The sequence below is a fragment of the Chrysemys picta genome, chromosome 4 (assembly GCF_011386835.1).
Source record: "Chrysemys picta bellii isolate R12L10 chromosome 4, ASM1138683v2, whole genome shotgun sequence".
Taxonomy (NCBI): Eukaryota; Metazoa; Chordata; order Testudines; family Emydidae; genus Chrysemys; species Chrysemys picta.
Window position 1 is genome coordinate 81751810 of NC_088794.1, and position 20250 is coordinate 81772059.

At 43.8% G+C, this 20250-nt stretch overlaps 1 protein-coding gene across 1 annotated transcript; it reads left to right on the forward strand.

The window, feature by feature from the left end:
* The first annotated feature begins 315 nt into the window (after positions 1-315).
* On the forward strand, positions 316-18892 carry LOC101932905 (astacin-like metalloendopeptidase). Its single transcript, XM_042849189.2, has 12 exons — positions 316-3358; positions 3598-3622; positions 5901-5966; positions 8316-8384; positions 9202-9342; positions 11043-11160; positions 11982-12160; positions 12290-12374; positions 15095-15222; positions 16639-16754; positions 17212-17437; positions 18550-18892. The coding sequence occupies exons 1-12, from the start codon at positions 3290-3292 to the stop codon at positions 18570-18572; spliced, it is 1245 nt and encodes a 414-aa protein (XP_042705123.2). The 5' UTR covers positions 316-3289; the 3' UTR covers positions 18573-18892.
* Positions 18893-20250: the final 1358 nt, after the last annotated feature.

The following is a 20250-nucleotide window of genomic DNA, read 5'->3' on the forward strand; positions in this document are numbered from 1 at the left end:
CTACCACTACAGTAGGCTAGGTAAGTGCCCTGACCACTGGGCTATAAACTCGCTCTCTGGCCCAATGAATAGTTGATTATGTATCTAGTGAAACAGCTGCATAGACGAGAGTGAGAGAGCCCCACCACAGAATAGGCAATAGCCTGTTGGCTCAGGCATTCACTGGTTTCTGTACAAAAAAATTTTTGAACAGTCTTGGTTTTGTCCCAGTATAGAACGGGAAACTTTTTGAATTTTTTTTTTTTCACATGACAGGAAAACCATTTCCCATCCAGCTCTCCTTAGCACCAGGTTACATGATTTAGTTCACTACCACGGTCAGACAGAAAACTGACTAAGACACTGTAAATGAAAGATCAGAATAAAAGGCAGGGTACCAAGTTTAGGGAAGTGTCCCACTGGTGCCAGGGATCAGGATTATGGCTCATCATTGATAATACAGACATGTGAATAAATGAATTATACAGACAATACTAAACAGGGAACAGCCGTGAACACCAAAGAGGAGAGGAAGATAATCCAAGGAGGCCTAAACAGATTGGAAACATGGGCAGGAAATAAAACAAGACTCAATCTGGGGAAATGAAGCTAATCCACCTGAGGAAAAGCAAGCTAAACCCAAGGTCCTCAGTGGGAGAGAGGAACCCAAGGAGCAGGCACTGATGAGAGGGACTCAAAGGTGGAGAGTAGGCAGCAAATAAGTGTGTGAAGTTGCCAATGCAATATGGCTGTGAAAAGGCCAATGCAATTTGGGATCTGCATAAGAGTCTTCACGTCTCTGAGCAGGGAGGGGAACAGTCCCTCTTTGTATGGCTTTGGTGCAACCATATCTGAAATATCAATCCATTAGCCATTGCAGCTGCTCAGCCTGACATGATGCTCCCAAAAGTGATTCATGCACAGGGTGATGCCTCCACCACTGTCCTTCCTCCGGGACACTGCTTCGGGAGGGCAGCTTTAAAGTATGCCAGAGGCTGTGTGGGAGCCCTGCTGGTGGGGATTGTGCAGTAATTTGCTGACTCAGTGCATCCCCAGCTGTCATATTCACACCCTTTCCCAGCGGAGACCCTAGATGAGCATTCAGAGGTCTGAGATATTAATATATACGTTAGCGAACATCTTTGAAAAGTCTAGTGTAGACAATGCGCGCTGCTTTTAATGTGTTACGATGGCTGAGTGAAAATGTAGGGGGGAGCTTTAACTCGACCTGTTTAGCACACCTTATAATAAACACTACATAGACTTTTCAAATGTGCTAGGCAGACCATATTAGCTAACACATGCTAACATCAGACCTTTAAATCCTAGTCCATACAAGACTTTAGAATTTGTGTTGGCTACCTGTGAGCCCCTCAAAAGCTGCTGGGGGCCCTCAGAAATGGTCTTCACCAGCAAAAGCCAAGATAGACCTTGGATGAATTGATCTTATGCATTCCTTTCTGTGTACTGCATCACCAAAAATACTGGCAATTTGGAAGTTATTCTGAGAAGAGCAACAAAATGAGCCAAGATCCCTGTTCTTTACAGTGTGGTATAGGGCCCTGAAATACTTTCCAATTTACTATTCAGTGTCTGATGTATCTTTCGTGCTAAAACACTGGAAACGGATGTAGCCCAACCAGTCATCTCATACCCTGTTCATATACTGACCTCTATTTACCCATGGAACAGCAACAGCACAGGCAGAAGCACCATTAGCTTCGCCTACACTGCCCCCTTCAGGGCTAAGGGGGGGGTTCATCTCCCTGGCCCATTCAATCCATGATCTCTCATTGTGATGGGGGTGGACTTTTGTCCAGTAAGCACTAGACTGACACCCATCACTTCATTTCATATAGCTGTTTCCGTAGCATTTCACTGCCACGGTGTACCTGGTCGGGGTTTGAGCTAGTGACCTGCAGGTAAAAAGCTGTACAGACCATTACTGCTCCCCTGAGCCATCCAACTCACTAGAATGGAATTGCTTCTAACATCAAGATTATTGTGAAGCACTTTCAGATCCCTTGACATGATAAGACATGAAGGGAAATGTAAGTTGCTGTGTTTTGGTTTTTAAATTTACCCTAAGGTTGTCCAACCATTTGTCACAATCTAAAGAGAATGTATGTTGTTCCTCTCTTTATTTTCTCTCTTTTGATGTATCTTTGTTTTCCTTCTCTATGGTGATGGTCATATGGAAAATGGACACTTGCAGGTGCAAAACAGCCAGAGATCATAGACAGCACAGCTGTGCAGCAGCTTGGTCAGAGGGTAATGTGTGGTTAGGTGAACAGGTTACAGTTCTCTTGCTGGATGGTGAGTTTCCTTTGAGATATTTCTTTCCAGCCATAGCTGTGTTTCTTCTCTACCACCAGCAACTCTATCCATACCTGCACCCAAATCCTCCTATATCCACTTCCTTACACCAGCCATCAACGAGATCCATCAAGCTATCACCCCTGTTAGTCGCAGTGGGAACAATGTATAGAGTATGTGCTGCTCTTGCTGTCTCTTCTCTGACGGATGGCCACAAAACCTCCTGGGGCACGTAACAGCCGGAAGGCTGGCAATTAAGAGTGGCAGGCAAGAAGCTTTGGAGGTCCAGAAAAGACAGAAAACCCCGAGACAGTAAGAAGCAAAATATTTTGTTTATAGGTCAGTAAGCAGAGGAGGTAAGGGATTTGTTTAGTAGGCTAAACGGGTGGGAAGGGAGGAAATATGGACATGTCCCCACTAGGCAGAGATTGTTACATGCTCCAAGATGACTGTATAGGGAGCACCGTGACAGTACCTGATGCTTCACCTAACACGTAGGCTAACAGAATCCCTACCCCTAACAACTTACCGTCTAAACTCCAACAACTACCCTACATGGGACAGGTGTTCAGGTGCAGAGACATCACTGGTGGCATCAGCATAGAAGGCTTCACAGAAGGAGTGGGTTTTCAGCAAGGATTTGATGAGAAGAGAGAGAAGGCACATGGCACCGATAGAGGGGTCTGCTCCAAGCATTGGACGCAGCATGAATGAGGGTCAGAAAGCAACAGGGGGAGGTATGGAGGCATACAGGAAGTGAGAGACAGTGATAGCTGGAACTGCCAGCCAATAGGACAGTGTTGGAACTTGATTAGGGCTGAGTTGACCTCTCTGGCTACCAAAAAAAAATTGTTTGTTTGCTGTCTTCTGAGTTGCTCATTGGCTGGCTAATTTTGCAGCCCTGGTAGAGCAGGCTCTGCTAGTATATCTAGCAGCAGTGCTCCCGATCTGGGACAGATTGCGAGAGTCACAGATAAGCTGTCAGAACTTGAAAATGGACCTGAAGATGCTCCTAGTCTTTATTGCACCTCTCTTTTATTCAACTCTAGGCTTCCCTATTCAGGTGAGAGCGATTCCACACAACCCTTCTGTTTACTGTATCTGATCTCTGCTTCTTTGACTGGTGGATGAGCTGTCTTTTTAATATTTCCCAGCTGTGTTTCTAAAAGAAATACATTAGCTTGTAACATTATTTTTATATCAGTCTTTGAGATTACTTCTTCCATTTGCTCTTCATTTGTTGTTGTTGGATTTTTTGAGTTAACATGCAAAAATGAAAACTTAAATATATTGGTTTTGCAGGAACACAATGGACATGCTGGTGCAAGTAAGTAGGATTTATACAATACTTTAAATATAAAAATGTAAAGAAATTGCTGACCGCTTACCAAAATAAGACTGTCTGAAACAAGACTCTTGTAGCCAGATCCTCAGATGGAGTAATTCAGCGTAGCCCCATTGAAGTTAACAGAGTTATACCCATTTACACCAGATGCGGTTCCTGCTCTTGGTAATACATGTGCCACTAAATTGCACTTATCTGGTTTCCAGTGAGATTTTGGCTTTCTGCTCAATTTCCCATCTATTTCATAGAAGCACAAATGAACTGTCAGAGAACAATACAACTTTTATTGTCAAGCACTGTCCTTACAAACACTTTACTGAGTTCAATAATGAATAGCAGCAGAAGGAATGAGAAATTAAGAGGTGCAGACAAAGGAGTAAAGATGTTTTCAGTTGAAATGTGAAAAGAGATGGAGTCACAAAGGCATACAGCAGCACTGGTCAGGTGGCATAGAAAAATGCACATGGACCAGCTGTGGTGAGGACAAGGGGAGTTTTAAGAAATAAGGTCAGTGCTGTATGTATATAGTGAGTGGAAGAGAAATAGAGAGATGGTGTCAACTGGAGAAAGGCCAAGGTTTTATACACAAAGAGAGCAATTTTGCACTAGATCCTGGAACAGGTGGGGAGCCAGCATAGTTGTTTGACGATGGTGTGTGCATATGTATGTATGCGCATGTGATTGTACAGGTCTGAAGGCAGGTAGCAGCAGCAGTACATGCAGACGACTGGAGAGTTGGGAGGTAGAGAGGCCACCGAGAAATGAATTGCAAAAGTCCTGGAGAGAGGAGATGAAGGCAAAGCTTTTAGTAGAGGTAGAAGGGAGGCAGTTGCAAATGGGTAATGTTGTACAGCTTGTATGTATACACCGAGAGAGAGACAGAGACAGAGAGAGCACTTTTCATTACTAGATTTCAAAGTGCTTCACAAACTTTTTAAAAATGTATTCATTCTCACAGCAGCCCTGTGAGGTAGGGAAGTGCTGTCATTCCCATTTTTACAGATAGGGAAATGAGCCACAGGGAGGCTAAGGGGTTTGCCCAAGGTCACACATGGAGGCTGTGGCAGAGAAGGGAATTGAACCCAGACCTCCCAAGTCCTAGGCCCTAACCACTGGACCATACAAAGTCATAAAACAAGCAACCATAAAGCCTCATCTAGGGCATTCACTTTTATTTGTTTCATCATGAGAAATAGAGGGAAGCTATTGAAAAGCTCTAGAAAAGAGCCATGGAAATAGTTGGAACTCTAAATGGGACTTAAGTGCAATAAGAAATTGCAAAGACTGTAATGATTTATCCCAAAGGAAGAACTGTTGAAAGGGATTTGCGTGAGATATTCAGAACTGTTAACTGGCTCCTTTGTTCCCTGTTTCATAATGTGAGAACAAAGGGACACTCTGTGAAATTAGAGGTCAGTAAATTTGGAGCCAACTGAGGGACACACTCCATTGAGTAGTCAACCATTGGAGCTCACAGCTGCAGAGGGTCCTTGATGGAAATATTATGGGATGATTGAATTTCACAATGCACAGAAGAAGTTTTAATTTACCTTTGTTACAATTTTTATCTCTTCTGTGAAATCTGGTATTTATGGCGTCACTAAGGAAACTTTGAACTGCATCATTCTATGTCATACCTGATACCCTAAGCCCATGCAATCAGGCATGTGGCACTGGCAGGTGCATTCTGGGACTTCTACCTGTAGACACCCTAATAATTTAAGACCATTTAATGGCAGCTTGGAAATGAGAAAGAGGGTGCAAGGAATCTTTCCTTCCACTCAGCACACACATGCAGGGGGCAAGCATCATTTGGCTGGTAACCCTTGGGAGTTTGTGGTCAAGCCACCTGTACTAACAGCCCCAGAGGGGAGCAGGTCCAGGAGGGATGGAGGTTCCTAGTGAACACCAAACAAGCACCAGTCAAGGCCTCATGCTTTTCCCCGGTGGTGCACCAACTTCCTCCCCCAAGAGGTGCACAGATATTATGATGAATGCAGCATAAAAACAGACAGACAAGCACATAGGATGTGCCCCTCTTACTATGCTTCAGCTCAGGGGTGAAGTTACAAGGTTTGGGTAAAAAAACAACAAAGAGTCTGGTGGCACCTTTTTTATCTGTTAGTCTTTAAGGTGCCACCAGACTCTTTGTTGTTTTTGTAGATACAGACTAACACGGCTACCCCCTGATACTTGACAACATGCAAGGTTTGGGTAGTTTATCTTGCTACGGTTTTAACATCCATGTTTCCTCTTGTAGATGTTACTGTTTATCCTACGAAGAGTGAAGTGACCCCTTCTAGTGACATTTTACAGTCCTCTCAAGGTAAATGATGTAAAAACCTGGGCCCAGTAACTTCCAGTCCTCTCCTGGTTAATATGTCTGCCTCTAATAAATTCAGTCATGATAAAAAATATAGATCTAAGATAAAGCAATGCAAATCCAGCATCTTGTTTACTCAGACTGTAAATCACAAGCATCATACTGTGAGATCAGGAGCACTGCTCTGCATTGTCTCTATCTTTGCTTGTTTACAGGAGTGTCATATAGCTGGAGTGTTTCCTGGCACACAATGTTAATGTGCTCTGGACAAGTTAGGCTTGAGAGTGCCACGTCATGTGCAGGCGTGCAAGGGAGCATTCACCTTCTTGCACCTGGGCACATTCTGTTCCTTGTTCTCCCCTGAAACTTGTCCTAAACCCCGCAAAGTGAGCCAGGAGGCTCCAGGCCAGGCATCCTGCTTTTTCACACAGGCCAGTGGAGCCTCCTCGTGTTGTGCTCTGAAAGCGTGGTGCAGCTGCCTTAAAAGAACAATATGCACCAGTGCTTTGTTTGTAATTGATGCTTCTAGCATTTTAAAGAATTCTTGCTGGGATCCTCAAAATCACCCAGAGAACCTTTCCCCCAAGGAAAGAAATGCAGCAAGCTTGGAAGCAGGGCCGGCTCCAGGGTTTTTGCCGCTGCAAGCAGCCAAAAAATAAAAATAAAAAAAATCTGCGATCGCGATCTGCGGCACTTCGTCGGCAATTCGGTGGGAGGTCCTTCGCTCCGAGCAGGAGTAAGGCAATCCGCCGAATTGCCGCCGAATAGCTGGATGTGCCGCCCCCCTCCGGAGTGGCTGCCCCAAGCACCTGCTTGCTAAGCTGGTGCCTGGAGCCGGCCCTGCTTGGAAGTGATTTGGAACTACATGCTCTGTTATCGTGCTCCCCATTCTCCAGACCCCTGAGTAAGATTTCAGGAAGCTTTAACACCCTTGGTTCCTTCTACAAACTACAACTCCACCGTGTAGACAGAAAATGAAGGGTTTGGCTTTACTAGGATTTTACAAGCCAACCAATGTAAACAATATAAAAATGCAACAGTACAAAATAAGATCTAGTTTTCCATCTGTCTAAGAAAAAAGGTACCCAGTAATGCCGTGTAAAAGCTGTGTCCTGTGTATTCTGATTTTCAAGACAGGACACCTAAATAGGGCTTCAAACTCTTTCATGTGGACACTCAGTTCAGCACGTAGGTACCAAACATTGGCAGTGAAATGCCAGCATAGGTGCACAAATAAAAAATGTGGTCATCTTGTCTAGATGTCCAAACTTCAAACTTATGTTTGCCACATTTAAAGAAAAGTTCTCTATAAATTAGATACATTTTAGTGGAAAAGCTTGACCATTCTTCCTTATTTTCTACTGGTCACATCGTGTTCCTCATCTCGGCAGACATGTAGGGTCTGAAAGGCAGTGGAAACATGGCAGTTCCACTCTGCAGGGGAGGCAGATAGTAAAAAATCTTGGCTGAAGGAGCTGCACCCTTTGAATGTCCCAGACCTGCTCTGCCAGAGCTCCATCTATGATAGGACTGGAGGAAGCAATTTGGCCTTTGGCCAGGAGTTCAAGATCTAAGGCCAGATTTACAAATGTATTTAAGTGCATAAAGATGGAAATTGGTGCCTAGTGAGATTTTCAAAAGCACCTAAATGAATTAGGCACTTGACTGACTAATAGAGTCCCCCATGTTTAGTGATTTTTCTTATGTTTCTCAATTAGTTCAAGCCATCTCTAAAATTTACTGCCACTGAAGAATTTTTCAGGTTGCACTGAACTTTCAGGTTCAATGGATCAGAACTGACTGAAGTTTGCTACAGTTAAATTTGATTTCAGTGGCGTTACACGGATATAAAACCGAAGTAAGAGCGTGGAGAATCAGATCCAAAGGCTTTTTGGAATTTGTTCCCTATAAAAGGAATTTTTATTGTGGCTTTTAACTATTCATTAAGTAAGAAGAGATGGGTCTATTCTGTTCTCCCAATGTTTGTGTAACATCCATTCATGTCAATCCATTTGGTTTGAGTTGTGCAAACCAGATTCAGTGGGGCCAAAGATTGGGTCCTTAAAGGGTGGTAGTAGAAAAAAAAATTTGACCTATTCATGAAATTGTTTTAACTAAAAAATAATCACAGCTCTTGGGGGATTGCAAGATTTTGTGCTTCTTAGCAGCATAAATACATGGCTTTATGTCATGCCTGCTCATAAATTTCTTTTGGGCCTGATTCTGATTTCATACATGCTGGTGTAAATCAGGAATATATTGAATAAAATCAATGGAGTAACGCCAGTGTGACGATCAGGACCGGTATATGCTTTGGGAAGGGCAAACTGACATCTTTGCATTTCTGTGCAGAAGCTGAGCTAGCTACAGAGACAGATACACAGGAAGACGTTTTTAACCGAATTTTGAAAGCTAACGCAGGTAATAACTTCAAAGCTATAGAAGTATCTTGGGTGTTTTCAGTGTCTTTTTTCTGCTGCCTTTTATAGCAGTTGGCCCAAATATTCCTCTGGTCTTATGAACATGAAGTGCTCTAGATAAACTTAGAGACAAGACACATACTTTTTTGCTAAGCAGTCTTTAAATCTGCCAATCTGTCCAGTTGTGCCTAGCACATTTGGTGTTGAAGATTATATATATTTTGGCGACATCTGAACTGTGGAGGCAGATTAATAATGGCTTCAGCTGTAATTTTGGATGTCTTTGTACTTTTTGGATTTAGAAAAAGATCTTTGAATATTTAAGTCATTGTTTAATTGTCTTGAATGCAAACATCTTGTGAGTAGCCATGGGTCTTCAGCCATGATAAGGCTTCAGAATATGTGGCTGATATTTGGTGGCTGATCAGACCCACTCTGTCCCCATTTCAGCCTCTTTGTTTGAGTCTTCTGGATGCTTTTGGATCTATTCTGTTAGTTTTCTTCTCCCTCTGTTCTCTGCTTCTCCCCCTTTCCAACAGTCTTTTGAAATGACTTTACTCCAGCACATAGAAACAGTCTCTCATGTATCTCTCTACATACACTCTTCTCTCTGTCCATTCCTGAATCCTCCATTCCTACGCCCTTTTTGCTCTCTCTTTTGAATTTTGATTATTGAAATGTTGATATTTTTAAGGTAGCATAAGCCTCTCTCTCTGTCAATTCCATCATCCCTCCCTACCTAACTGAGCCAGAACTTCCATTCAATGAAAACAACCCTCTCATCTTTTCATATTACGTTCCTCTTTCTCTCTGCACAGACACCACCCAGCGCTTGCGTGAAGGTGACATTGTTATGACAAAGAGCCGAAGTGCTATTGGCTGTTCAGATCGCTCATGTTATTGGCCCCAATCCAGCGATGGCATTGTCCGTGTCCCCTATGTCTTCGCTCCCGACTATGGTGATTTGCATTTCTATAATATTTTTTTAATTAATTGTCATTGAAATGTTAATTAAATTCCAAATGCAAACTTAGAAAAAAGGGACAATGCAAATATTTGATGCAACACATGCCACTAGTTCACTTATGACACACATACATAGACAAGCTGTACATTACAGTGAGAAAAGGGAGCAAATCGTCACAAGGCGATTGCACCCATCCTGCCGACTATTCTATTCTCTTGTAGACAGTGATGGCACTTCTCTGTAATGAGGTATTATTATTAAATACACTTTATAAGACGTATCTATTGCATAGGGTGACCAGACGTCCCGATTTTATCGGGACCGTCCCGATATTTCCTTGTTTGTCCCGCGTCCCGACCGACGTGCGGTCGGGACAACCGGACAAACAAGGAAATGCCCCGAGCCTCGAGCCCGGAAGTGCTCGCGCCCCCCCCCCCCCTGCCCCGACTCCGCCCCCTCCTCCCCCGATTGGCTCCCTCCCCGAATCCCCGCCTCTTCCCCGGGCTCACCATTCCCCCCCCCCCCTCCGCAAGCGCTGGAGGGAGGCCCGGGAGACTCAGAGGCAGCGCGGGGCCGGGGTGAGTAACAGTCCGGCCTGGCCCAGTGCAGGCAGGACTCAGTTGGGTGGTGGGAGAGGAGGGGGGCGACCCGCGGGGCCAGGCGACGGGGGAGGAAGCGGCCATGGCGCTCGGCGGCTCTGGCGCCCCCGAATCCCCCGAGCTGGGGCCTGCAGCAGCGCGTACGCTGGGCCCAGCCCCTGGCTAGGCACGTCTGGGCTGCCCAGCTGGTGCTATCGCGCGGCGGCCCCGGGGCGGAGGCATCGGCAGCCCAGCCCCGTTCGTTCCCCTGCGGGACGGGGGGGCTGGGGCCTGCTGCCCCCACTCCGGGGCCGCCGCGGGATAGCACCAGCTGGGCAGCAGCCCAGACACTGGCCAGGGGCTGGGCGCAGCATGCACACTGCTGGGTCCCCGCAGCAGGCCCAGGCTCGGGGGGTTCGGGGGCGCCAGAGCCGCAGCCGCAGAGCGCCATGGCCGCTTCCTCCCCCGCGGCAGTGGGAGCTGCAGCAGCGGCTGCTCCCGAGTCCCGCTGCCCGGGGGTGAGAACAGCTACCGCCTGGCCCCGCGGGCCGCCCCCCTCCTCGCCCTACCTCCCAACTGAGTCCTGCCTGCTCGGGGCCATGCCGGACTCTCACTACCCCGGCCCCGCGCTTCCCCTGAGTCTCCCGGGCCTCCCTCCAGCACTTGCGGAGGAAGGTTTTTTTTTTTTTTTTTTTTTTTGGCCACGCCCCCCCCCCCCCCCCCCGCGTCCCGATATTTGTCTTTGGTGATCTGGTCACCCTACTATTGCATCACCCTTTGGATGCATTCATTATTTTTTGAATCACACGTGTAGCAAAAGGGTTGCCCATAATAACAGACAGTAGCTGGACCATCCCCAGATTAATCAACCACCACCCCCTTCATCTAAGACAAGAAACGCAGAAACCAGCCTGCTGTCCAAACCCTTCTCAGGCCACGTCCTGAATACAGAGAAGGATCTTGCACTAGGCCATAAAAGCAGTTAGGGTGAAATTCAGCATGAGATCGACTTGCCACTTAAATCCCTCATAAGCACTATTTTGAGCATACATTGACTTTTATGCTTCAAATAATTGTTCTTGTGTGACAAGTAATTTAACCCTTTCTTCCCCAGATGAGACACAAATACGGTGGATTAGTGAAGCCATGGCAGAGTTTGAAATTCTAACGTGTATTGATTTTGTGAATCGCACAACAGAATCTGACTATCTAAATATTAAGTCAGGGAAAGGGTAAGTCCTGCTGGCACTGACTCTTATTAAAAATGTTATTCTAGCCCACTTTTCATGTCGCTGCTTCTTTAACCTTGAGAGGATGTAGAGAGGACAGTGAACTGGATTTATTTGAGAAACTCCAGGCCATTTGAGTGTGCAAAGTATCCTGCTTAGTGTTAAGCAATGAGGAGCAACATCAGGAACTAACCAAATGCAGACTTAAAACAGCTCACAAATCCAGGAAAAGCAGCATTAAGGTAGAAACTGCATCCCCAACTCATGCTGCTGTGCCTGGGCACTGTGACACACACTTGAGCACAATACATGGCAAGCTGCCATGATTCTTAATTTGCATCAGGACGTATCAATTCTAATAGAGTATGGAAGAATTAGTCCTCTAAGTCAGGGGTACAGCAGGCTGTCAAGGCCAAAAATCCATCCAAGAGGAGGACTGTCCAATATCCCTGTGATTCAAAATACCTTCAAGTTTGCTCATTCTCTAAAAGAAGCCGCAAGCTAAACTTTACAGTAGTTTTAGAAAAAAATCATGTTTCTAAGGAACAGTGGGTGAAATTCCCCCTGTGCAGGAGGCCAGCACACCGGAACAGAGGACTCTGCACCACTTAAGGGCTAATGTGGAACTTAAGTGTTGCCTAGGTCTTGCACTGGCCCTCTGCCCTGGGGTGAGTTTCACCCTAGTATGTGCCCCTAATATCACAACAGACAGAAGAGAATGACCATTCACTCCTTTAATAAACTGTGATTTGAAATTCTCTGCACAGTCCCCAAGGCTAGTTGATATCAAACTTTTCCTCTCTTTTGGTGTTTGTCATTCTCAGCTGCTGGTCCCACTATGGAAAAACTGGAGGTGGCCAGATTGTGTCTGTGATGAAGCAAGGCTGCATGTGGAAAGGGGTAATTCAGCATGAACTGAACCATGCACTGGGCTTTCTACATGAACAGGGTCGAAGTGACAGAGACAGTTATGTAAAGATTATGTGGGAGTACATTAGTTCAGGTAGGTACACTTGTACTCTTCTTTAATGCAGATACTGGATTAATTAATGTTTTATTGTTCCAAGCTGGTCCTTGTTCCTGGAAAAGAGGGAAAATTGATACATCTTCTAAGTATGATATTGTATTACAGGTAATAAAGGCAACTTTAAGAAATCTGATAATTCCAACAACCTGGGCCTTCAATATGACTATTCCTCAGTGATGCACTATGGCACGTAAGTTGGAATGTGGAATTTCTTTTCTTGAAGGCACATAGAGCTCAAATCTCTTGTTGAAACTTAGGAGACACAATTACTCTTCATAATTATCAGCTTTACATTTTTTCTGAGGAAAATATGAATGGTTGTGATTAAATTCAAACAGACCCTTTCTGCAAGATAAGTTCATTGTCCTTTATCTCCCCATTAAAGTCATTTGAAAGTGAGATAAGGGTTGTTCCAGATTTACTCTCTTTACATGACATCCAGATCAAATTTATACAAAATATATTTTTGCCAGCCCTGTTGTTTGATCTTGTATCTGAAAGTCTCAAGGCAGCAGCTTCCGAGAAGAGCTCCTCATTTGTCATTGCTGAGGACGTTGATTACTAGGCCTCAACCATAGATAGGTGTATATATGACCTATTGGTGAGTATAGTGTGTTGTGGAAGTGAGTCCAGGCACACAAATAGGCATGGGCTAATGCTCTGTTATTAGCAGTAGTACATACTACTTCTCTGTATTCCAATACCACATGCACTACACTATCTCTACAGGTACTCATGTGGACCTCATCCCCATAGTATCTGAACACCACCAAGTTAAATATGACAACAGTGTGCTCTCTCTCTCTTCCCAGCCACTAAGAGGCAGACTTAGAGGGCTTTTTCACAGTGGGTAGGGGTGGTTGGTTTGGTTTTGGGGGATTGTTTTGTTTTTAGTGAATCAATGGAAAGTTTGAACGAAGAGGTGGGCTTTACATTTAGCTCTCAGTGCAGTGAGGTTAGTGGTCCTTCTATTATGTGGTAGTGGGGTCTGTAGTCTTAAGACTGGCTCCTGTGAAGCTTCTCTCTTCCATGGTCATGATCCTCCATCGTTTCCTTGTAGTTTCGTTGTTCCCATGGAAAACAGATTTCGCAGGAGATCATGATCATGGAGGGAGGTGCAGCTTCACAGATATCTAGGACCAGTTCCATGCAAGGCTTTGAAAATCAGGACCTTGACCTTGAATTGGTCTCTGTGTTAAGCCCTCAGTAGAACTGGGGTTCTCCAGGTCCAGTCTGGTGGCTTTAAAGGACACATTTCTTCAGGTGATCTTAAAGTCCACTGTCAGCTCAAATTTGGCCTCAGATTTAGATTTTTGTAAAAATAAGCTTTAAGACAAAGAGAAATGTCATAATGATTCCCCCCACCCCCACACACACCATGGAAACTATTTTCCTTCAACAAAACCTATGTATTACTTAAGCTAAAGTGTACTTTAAAGTATTATTAGTGGCCAAATTCATCCTTAGGGTAACTCCATCAATTTGGCCCATTATAACCATAAGGCTTAAGTATGCTTTAAGTGGTGTGTAGGCCAACCTTGTGCTGGTCCTCTACATAGGGATGAATGTCACTCTAACAGAATATTCAGAGAATACCATGTACTCAGTATGCATTACTACTGTTCCATATGAAATGGTTGGTCAGAAGAGTTATTCTTCTGACCACAGTATTCTTGCAGCAAGTTAAAGAAATATGGGCTGGATGAATGGACTATAAGGTGGATAGAAAGCTGGCTAGATCGTCGGGCTCAACGGGTAGTGATCAATGGCTCCATGTCTAGTTGGCAGCTGGTTTCAAGTGGAGTGCCCCAGGGGTCGGTTCTGGGGCCGGTTTTGTTCAATATCTTCATTAATGATCTGGAGGATGGCATGGACTGCACTCTCAGCAAGTTTGCAGATGACACTAAACTGGGAGGAATGGTAGATACGCTGGAGGGTAGGGATAGGATACAGAGGGACCTAGACAAATTAGAGGATTGGGCCAAAAGAAACCTGATGAGGTTCAACAAGGACGACTTAGGATGGAAGAATCCCATGCACTGTTACAGACTAGGGACCGAATGGCTAGGAAGCAGTTCTGCAGAAAAGGACCTAGGGGTTACAGTGGACAAGAAGCTGGATATGAGTCAACAGTGTGCCCTTGTTATCAAGAAGGCTAACGGCGTTTTGGGCTGTATAAGTAGGGGCATTGCCAGCAGATCGAGGGACTTGATCGTTCCCCTTTAGTCGACATTGGTGAGGCCTCATCTGGAATACTGTGTCCAGTTTTGGGCCCCACACTACAAGAAGGATGTGGAAAAATTGGAAAGAGTCTAGCGGAAGGCAACAAAAATAATTAGGGGGCTGGAGCACATGACTTATGAGGAGAGGCTGAGGGAACTGGGATTGTTTAGTCTGCAGAAGAGAAGAATGAGGGGGGATTTGATAGCAGCCTTCAACTACCTGAAAGGGGGTTCCAAAGAGGATGGAGCTCGGCTGTTCTCAGTGGTACCTGGTGACAGAACAAGGAGTAATGGTCTCAAGTTGCAGTCGGGGAGGTTTAGGTTGGACATTAGGAAAAACTTTTTCACTAGGAGGGTGGTGAAGCACTGGAATGGGTTACCTAGGGAGGTGGTGGACTCTCCTTCCTTAGAGGTTTTTAAGGTCAGGCTTGACAAAGCCCTGGCTGGGATGATTTAGTTGGGAATTGGTCCTGCGTTGAGCAGGGGGGTTGGACTAGATGACCTCCTGAGGTCCCTTCCAACCCTGATATTCTATGATTCTATGATTCTAAGAGTTATACAGTTGCAATGTGGGATGGGAGTAAGTGATGTACAAGTATTTTTACTGCTGTAAAGCATATGGATTACACAATTAAATACTGTAAAAAACCATGAGATTTAGAAAACATGATCTTTCCTGTTTCTGCAGAAATGCTTTCTCTAACACCCCTGGGAAAGCAACTATTATACCAATTCCTGATGCATCTGTACCTCTTGGACAGAGATATGGACTGAGTAACCTGGATGTGGCCAAAATCAACAAGCTCTATAACTGCAGTAAGTGCTTCATATCTATCTTCTGTTCAGAGCCTTCACAGAGGCACAAGTGTAGCCCTGCAGAGAGATGCTGTATTTGGAACATCCTGAAACTTCTACACTAAATCCGTGGTTGTACACATTAAAAACACATGGCATTCAGAGGATGCACCTGGAAACCAAAGATGAAGACTGGGACACATCTTGATTACACAATATGTGATTTGTTTCCAACTCTGTTGGACCAATTCAGCCCAGGTGTAAGTGGGTGCAGTTCCATAGAAGTGCACTGAATTTGGCCTATGTAGTCTTTCCATTGTGTACCTCCTTTCAGTCATTTGACTTCCGTAGAACTCAAAAAACAACTGTAAGAACTTCAAAGAGTTTGTTATCACATGTGTCTCTGACTGCAGACATAGGTAATTTCAGAGTTGAAAAGACCAGAAACAGCTGGGGGCCTCTCACATCTGGAACCGTTTTGTGACAACTCCTCCATCCAAAACCTACATATTTTTAAACCCTTAAGTTTTAATTAACTTTTAAAAAAACTTTAATATTTAAATCTTTAATTTTAACTTTTTGTACCAGAGAAGGCAAAACCCCTCCCATGCAAAATACAAAAACAAATTCTAAGTCTCAAGGGAAAGCAGGATACATAGAAAATTTCCTCCTGACAAGAGGATAGTCTGCTGACTCCTCCCAAGCACAAAACTGACTAAAACCCCTTTAATATAAATACCAGAGTGTCATCTCATTTTTGTTTAAATATACTAATATAGCTTGACTTCCCTCATCCCCAATGGAAACCCATTCAGCTTATTTGCCACTACCTCAGCAAAATTAAACCTTCTCACATTTTTCTTAGATATGCAAAAAGAAACCTTAAATTAATGTCCCTTTGCTCTGTTCTGGACTTTATCTGTAAAAAGCTGATGCGTTTCCCTTTTGCTAATGTACTTACCATTTCAATATAGATATTTATGAATGATCTGAAAATTAGAATTACACATTTCTTCATTTAGTGGTCTGAATTTTAACTATCACAGATGTGCAGAGACCTTGAAATTAATGTTGGCAGCAGGGCCGGCTCCAGGCACCAGCTTAACAAGCAGGTGCTTGGGGTGGCCAAGGGAGAGGGGCGGCACCTGCGGCAATTCAGGAGCGGCAGGTCTCTCGCTCCCTCTAGGAGTGAAGGACCTGCTGCTGAACTGCCGCCGCCGATTGTGGCTTTTTTTTTTTTCCAATTGCCGCCGCCGATCACAATTGCGGCTTTTTTTTTTTTTTTTGCTTGGGGCGGCAAAAATGCTGGAGCCGGCCCTGGCTGGCAGATGACAATATGGAGAACATTTCATTCTAAACAGAGCACAACTGTACCTGACTTGAATGTAAAAGAGTCTCTAAATCTGATTCTGGTACAATCATTGTTTTTTCTGTTAGATCGCTGCAGCACCATCCTTGATAGCCCATCTGGGTCACTGCGCTCTGACAACTACACGTCAAAATACTCAGGCAATGCTACCTGTTTCTGTCTCATCCGAATCCCATCCAAACGGGTAATTACAACGATTTGATAGCTTCTACATGTAATTGAATTGATATCTGTGTGATTATGCATTTTGCTGTGCTTGCTACACTCCAGTTTCCACATACGGACATAATACAAATTTCAAATTAAGTTCCTTCCTTGGGATATGCAGCTAACATAATAGATATTTTCTTTCTCTAATTTATAACATTCATATTCACATGCTTAAACTATGGATGGGAAAAGACAGGAGTAGTTTTGATTTTGGAAAACTTCATTGGTTGGACCTTTGCAAAACCATTGGAAGTGGCAATTCACATTCAGATTCTATTTTATCTGAACTTTCAGGGTATGGGAGAAGAGGCTGGATAACTAGTTCCAGTTCGGGCTCATATCTAGTTTTGACTCACTCTGATCTAACGGAACCTGCCTGAAATGAATTAGGCTGGTGGGTATTAAAAGGTTTGTTTCCTCTTCTCTTTCAGGTTTCTCTGCAGTTTGATGCTTTTAGTCTGAAGTCCTCCACAGACTGTAAAACTGAATATGTTAAAATATATGATGGGGTCAGCCAGTCTTCCGAGGTTCTACTGGACAAGACTTGTGGGACAAAGAGTCCCCCAACCGTAACAGCTTCTGGTAGAACTATGCTTGTGGAGTTTGTCAGGGATGGCACTGGTGCAGCCACTGGCTTCAAGATCTCCTACACCTCTGGTAGGTCCAAGCCCAGGAAGAATGGCAGAGAATCAGACGTAAACAATGTAAAATCAAAAGTCTTTTAGCTTTACCATCATCCCTCATCTTGCTTTGCGGATATAGCAGCTCAGTCTTGTTATGATTCTGTAACTAATTTCAGTAAATGGGGCACATTCACTAACACTAACGAGGTCATCAGTGTGATGTGGTTCCCAGACTCTACAGTTTGAATCATCTCTCAGATTTATGCCATTGCAAATCTCTTTTTATGACTCGAATAAAACTTGTGCCCACTGGAATATGATCATCTGAATTTTACCACAACGGATCATAGATGAATTTTAAGTAAAATTTGGATCACGTTTGCCTAATGTATTGCGAAGGGCAGAATTTCAAAAGCACTCGGTGTTGGCCTACCACTGCTCCCATTGGAGTCAGTGGGTAAAACTCGCTTCATAGACTTCAGTGGGAGCAGAGGACAATGGAGGATGCTTCTGAAGATATCCCCTAAGACTGTAGCCCTCCTAATGAAAATTGTATTACATTAGCCAGCTGAGAGGATCAAAAATATGTGTTAAATAACAGCACAATAATACAGTTTGTCTGATATATTATTTTATTACACAAGATAAATCATTGTTATGTATAAAAATGTGGCTCCTCTGTGATGGATGCAGCTCACAAGCCTACAATTCAGAGGGACCAGATAGAATCAGACAGAGGCAGATTACTTGGAAAGAAGTCACATAATAACAGGCAATATTTCTGACCAATAATTCTTTCTACCAGGTAAAGATCTTTAGAATTCATTCCCCAAAGAGACATTTTTCTCAGGACCACTTATCTAATCACTAAGCTTTGGATTCTGATGTCCCTGTGTAACATCCATTCACATTAATGGTGGTTATAGACATGTATGGAGGGGGAAGTATGCTAATTCTCCATGCCGGATTTGTGTGTCAGCTTGCGGGACTACATATCAATTACTGTAGAGAGATGCACAAGTGTCCTGACTGTAAAACAGAGCATGGTCAGACATTCCAGTATTCATATAGTTCACAGAAACCAATGTTCACACAGCAAGATAGTATTGCAAGCTAAATATTCTCTCTCTCTCTTTTTTTTAACAGTAAAGACACCACGCACCACGTGAGAGGATCAGCATATGAGACAAAAGGGAAGAGCCTATTCTGTGAAAATCTAAATTATGCTTTTTCTACTTTGCTTCCTTTTCTTGCTATGATCAAAAGGAAATTTTAATTCTGTTATGAATCAAAGTCTCCAGCTTCTGTACCAAGTGTGCTCCCTGATTCAGGTATAAATGGGAGTTCTATGTACCCTATGCCACCCCCTCGTGTCATATGATATCTGCCCTCGACAAGGGTATATAATCTTATTGTCTGCACAGTTAAGTTATTGTCTCTTTATTTAACTAACAGCATTTTAATAAAATCTTCATTAAAAAAAAACAAACCTTCTCCCTTTCTTGGACTTTTTTATTTTTTGGCACTCATTGCATTAATTTCTAGTTTGGGTTCTGTAGTGTTTTAATGGACCTCTTTTCGCCTCTGTGCTTCCGTATATAGAAGTTATCTGGGTTTTTTACAATAGAGATGATGTTTGTAAATCCAGAGTTAAGATATTGGGGTTCATTATATGCCTTATTTGGATCTCTCTTCCTTTAACGTTTAATAGAAACTATCTATTCCTATTACATTTTTTTATGCTCACTATAAAGTATATAAAGCACCTCAAACCCATGATCACATCCTGCCAGACAGTGTAGAAATGACATTTTTATGTATATAATGGCCACAGTATTTGTTATTCCTGTCCTCTATTGGATGGAATTAGAACTGCTCTATGGTGTTGTCACAGTTTCAGGGTAACTGCACCTATATCCCCCATTCCCTGGTCCATTCCAGGAGTTCCCAGTCAGGTCTTAGGTTTCCAGCCATCACCTATCTGTGGGCAGGGACTCTTGTCCCACTCCCTTCTGCCCAGGGATTTTAAGGCTGCACATCTCCCTGCCCTTACCCTGTGATATCCCCAGCAAGCCAGTCTATCTAATGGCCAGTGCCTGTGCATTGCTGTCTCTCCCCAAGGGCTGTGAGCAGTGCATCGCTAGCAACTACAAGTTAACACATAGCTCTTTCTAAGCAAGCCCATTTATTTTTATGTTAAAAGCATTACAGAGAAAACAGAATAAAAACAACAAACCGATTTAATCACACACTAACCATACCAGGTGTCACCCATCAGTCATATGGGGCCCTAGCAGGCCAAAGTCTTTCCAACCCTTCTGCAAAGGTTGGGGACCCACTTGGACAGAAGGTCCTGTCCACTTGCTGGACCAAAAAGAATACTCTTAGTTTAAATGCAGCCTTTTTATACCGAAAGCCCTTTCTTTTTCTGTTGGTCTCTAGTAAATCCAGTTTGAACTTGTACATGTAAGCCATCCCAGGGGGTCGTACCTCTATGGATGTGTTTACAACCTAAGTAGTTCACCTTAATCACCCCTCACTGTTTTTGGTTCCTGGAGGAGCTGTGGTAAACCTCTCCCTTAGAACAGCATACAATTTCTGGCCCACAGTGATACAATATGGTCTCCAAAGATATTGCATGGGGTTGCAATATCTGTCACAGGTGTGTGAGAAGTCCCAATACTGCAACAGCTAAAGAAGATTCTAATTTAAAAATACAAGCTATTCACAGTATTACACGCCACAGCAATCAGCAGACGAACACAGACATGATTTGTAGACTCCAGGTAAAATAACAGGACAAGAATGCCCCTTAACCAAAAAAATCAAGTCAAGATATTGCTTGTG

What these genes read in the sequence shown, in the direction of transcription:
- LOC101932905 (XM_042849189.2), top strand. Translation starts at nt 3,290, where the DNA reads ATGGACCTGAAGATGCTCCTAGTCTTTATTGCACCTCTCTTTTATTCA. An exon ending in CAATGGACATGCTGGTGCAA is followed by an intron (nt 3,623 to 5,900) that starts GTAAGTAGGATT and finishes TTCCTCTTGTAG; the next exon opens with ATGTTACTGTTTATCCTACG. An exon ending in GTGGGAGTACATTAGTTCAG is followed by an intron (nt 12,161 to 12,289) that starts GTAGGTACACTT and finishes ATTGTATTACAG; the next exon opens with GTAATAAAGGCAACTTTAAG.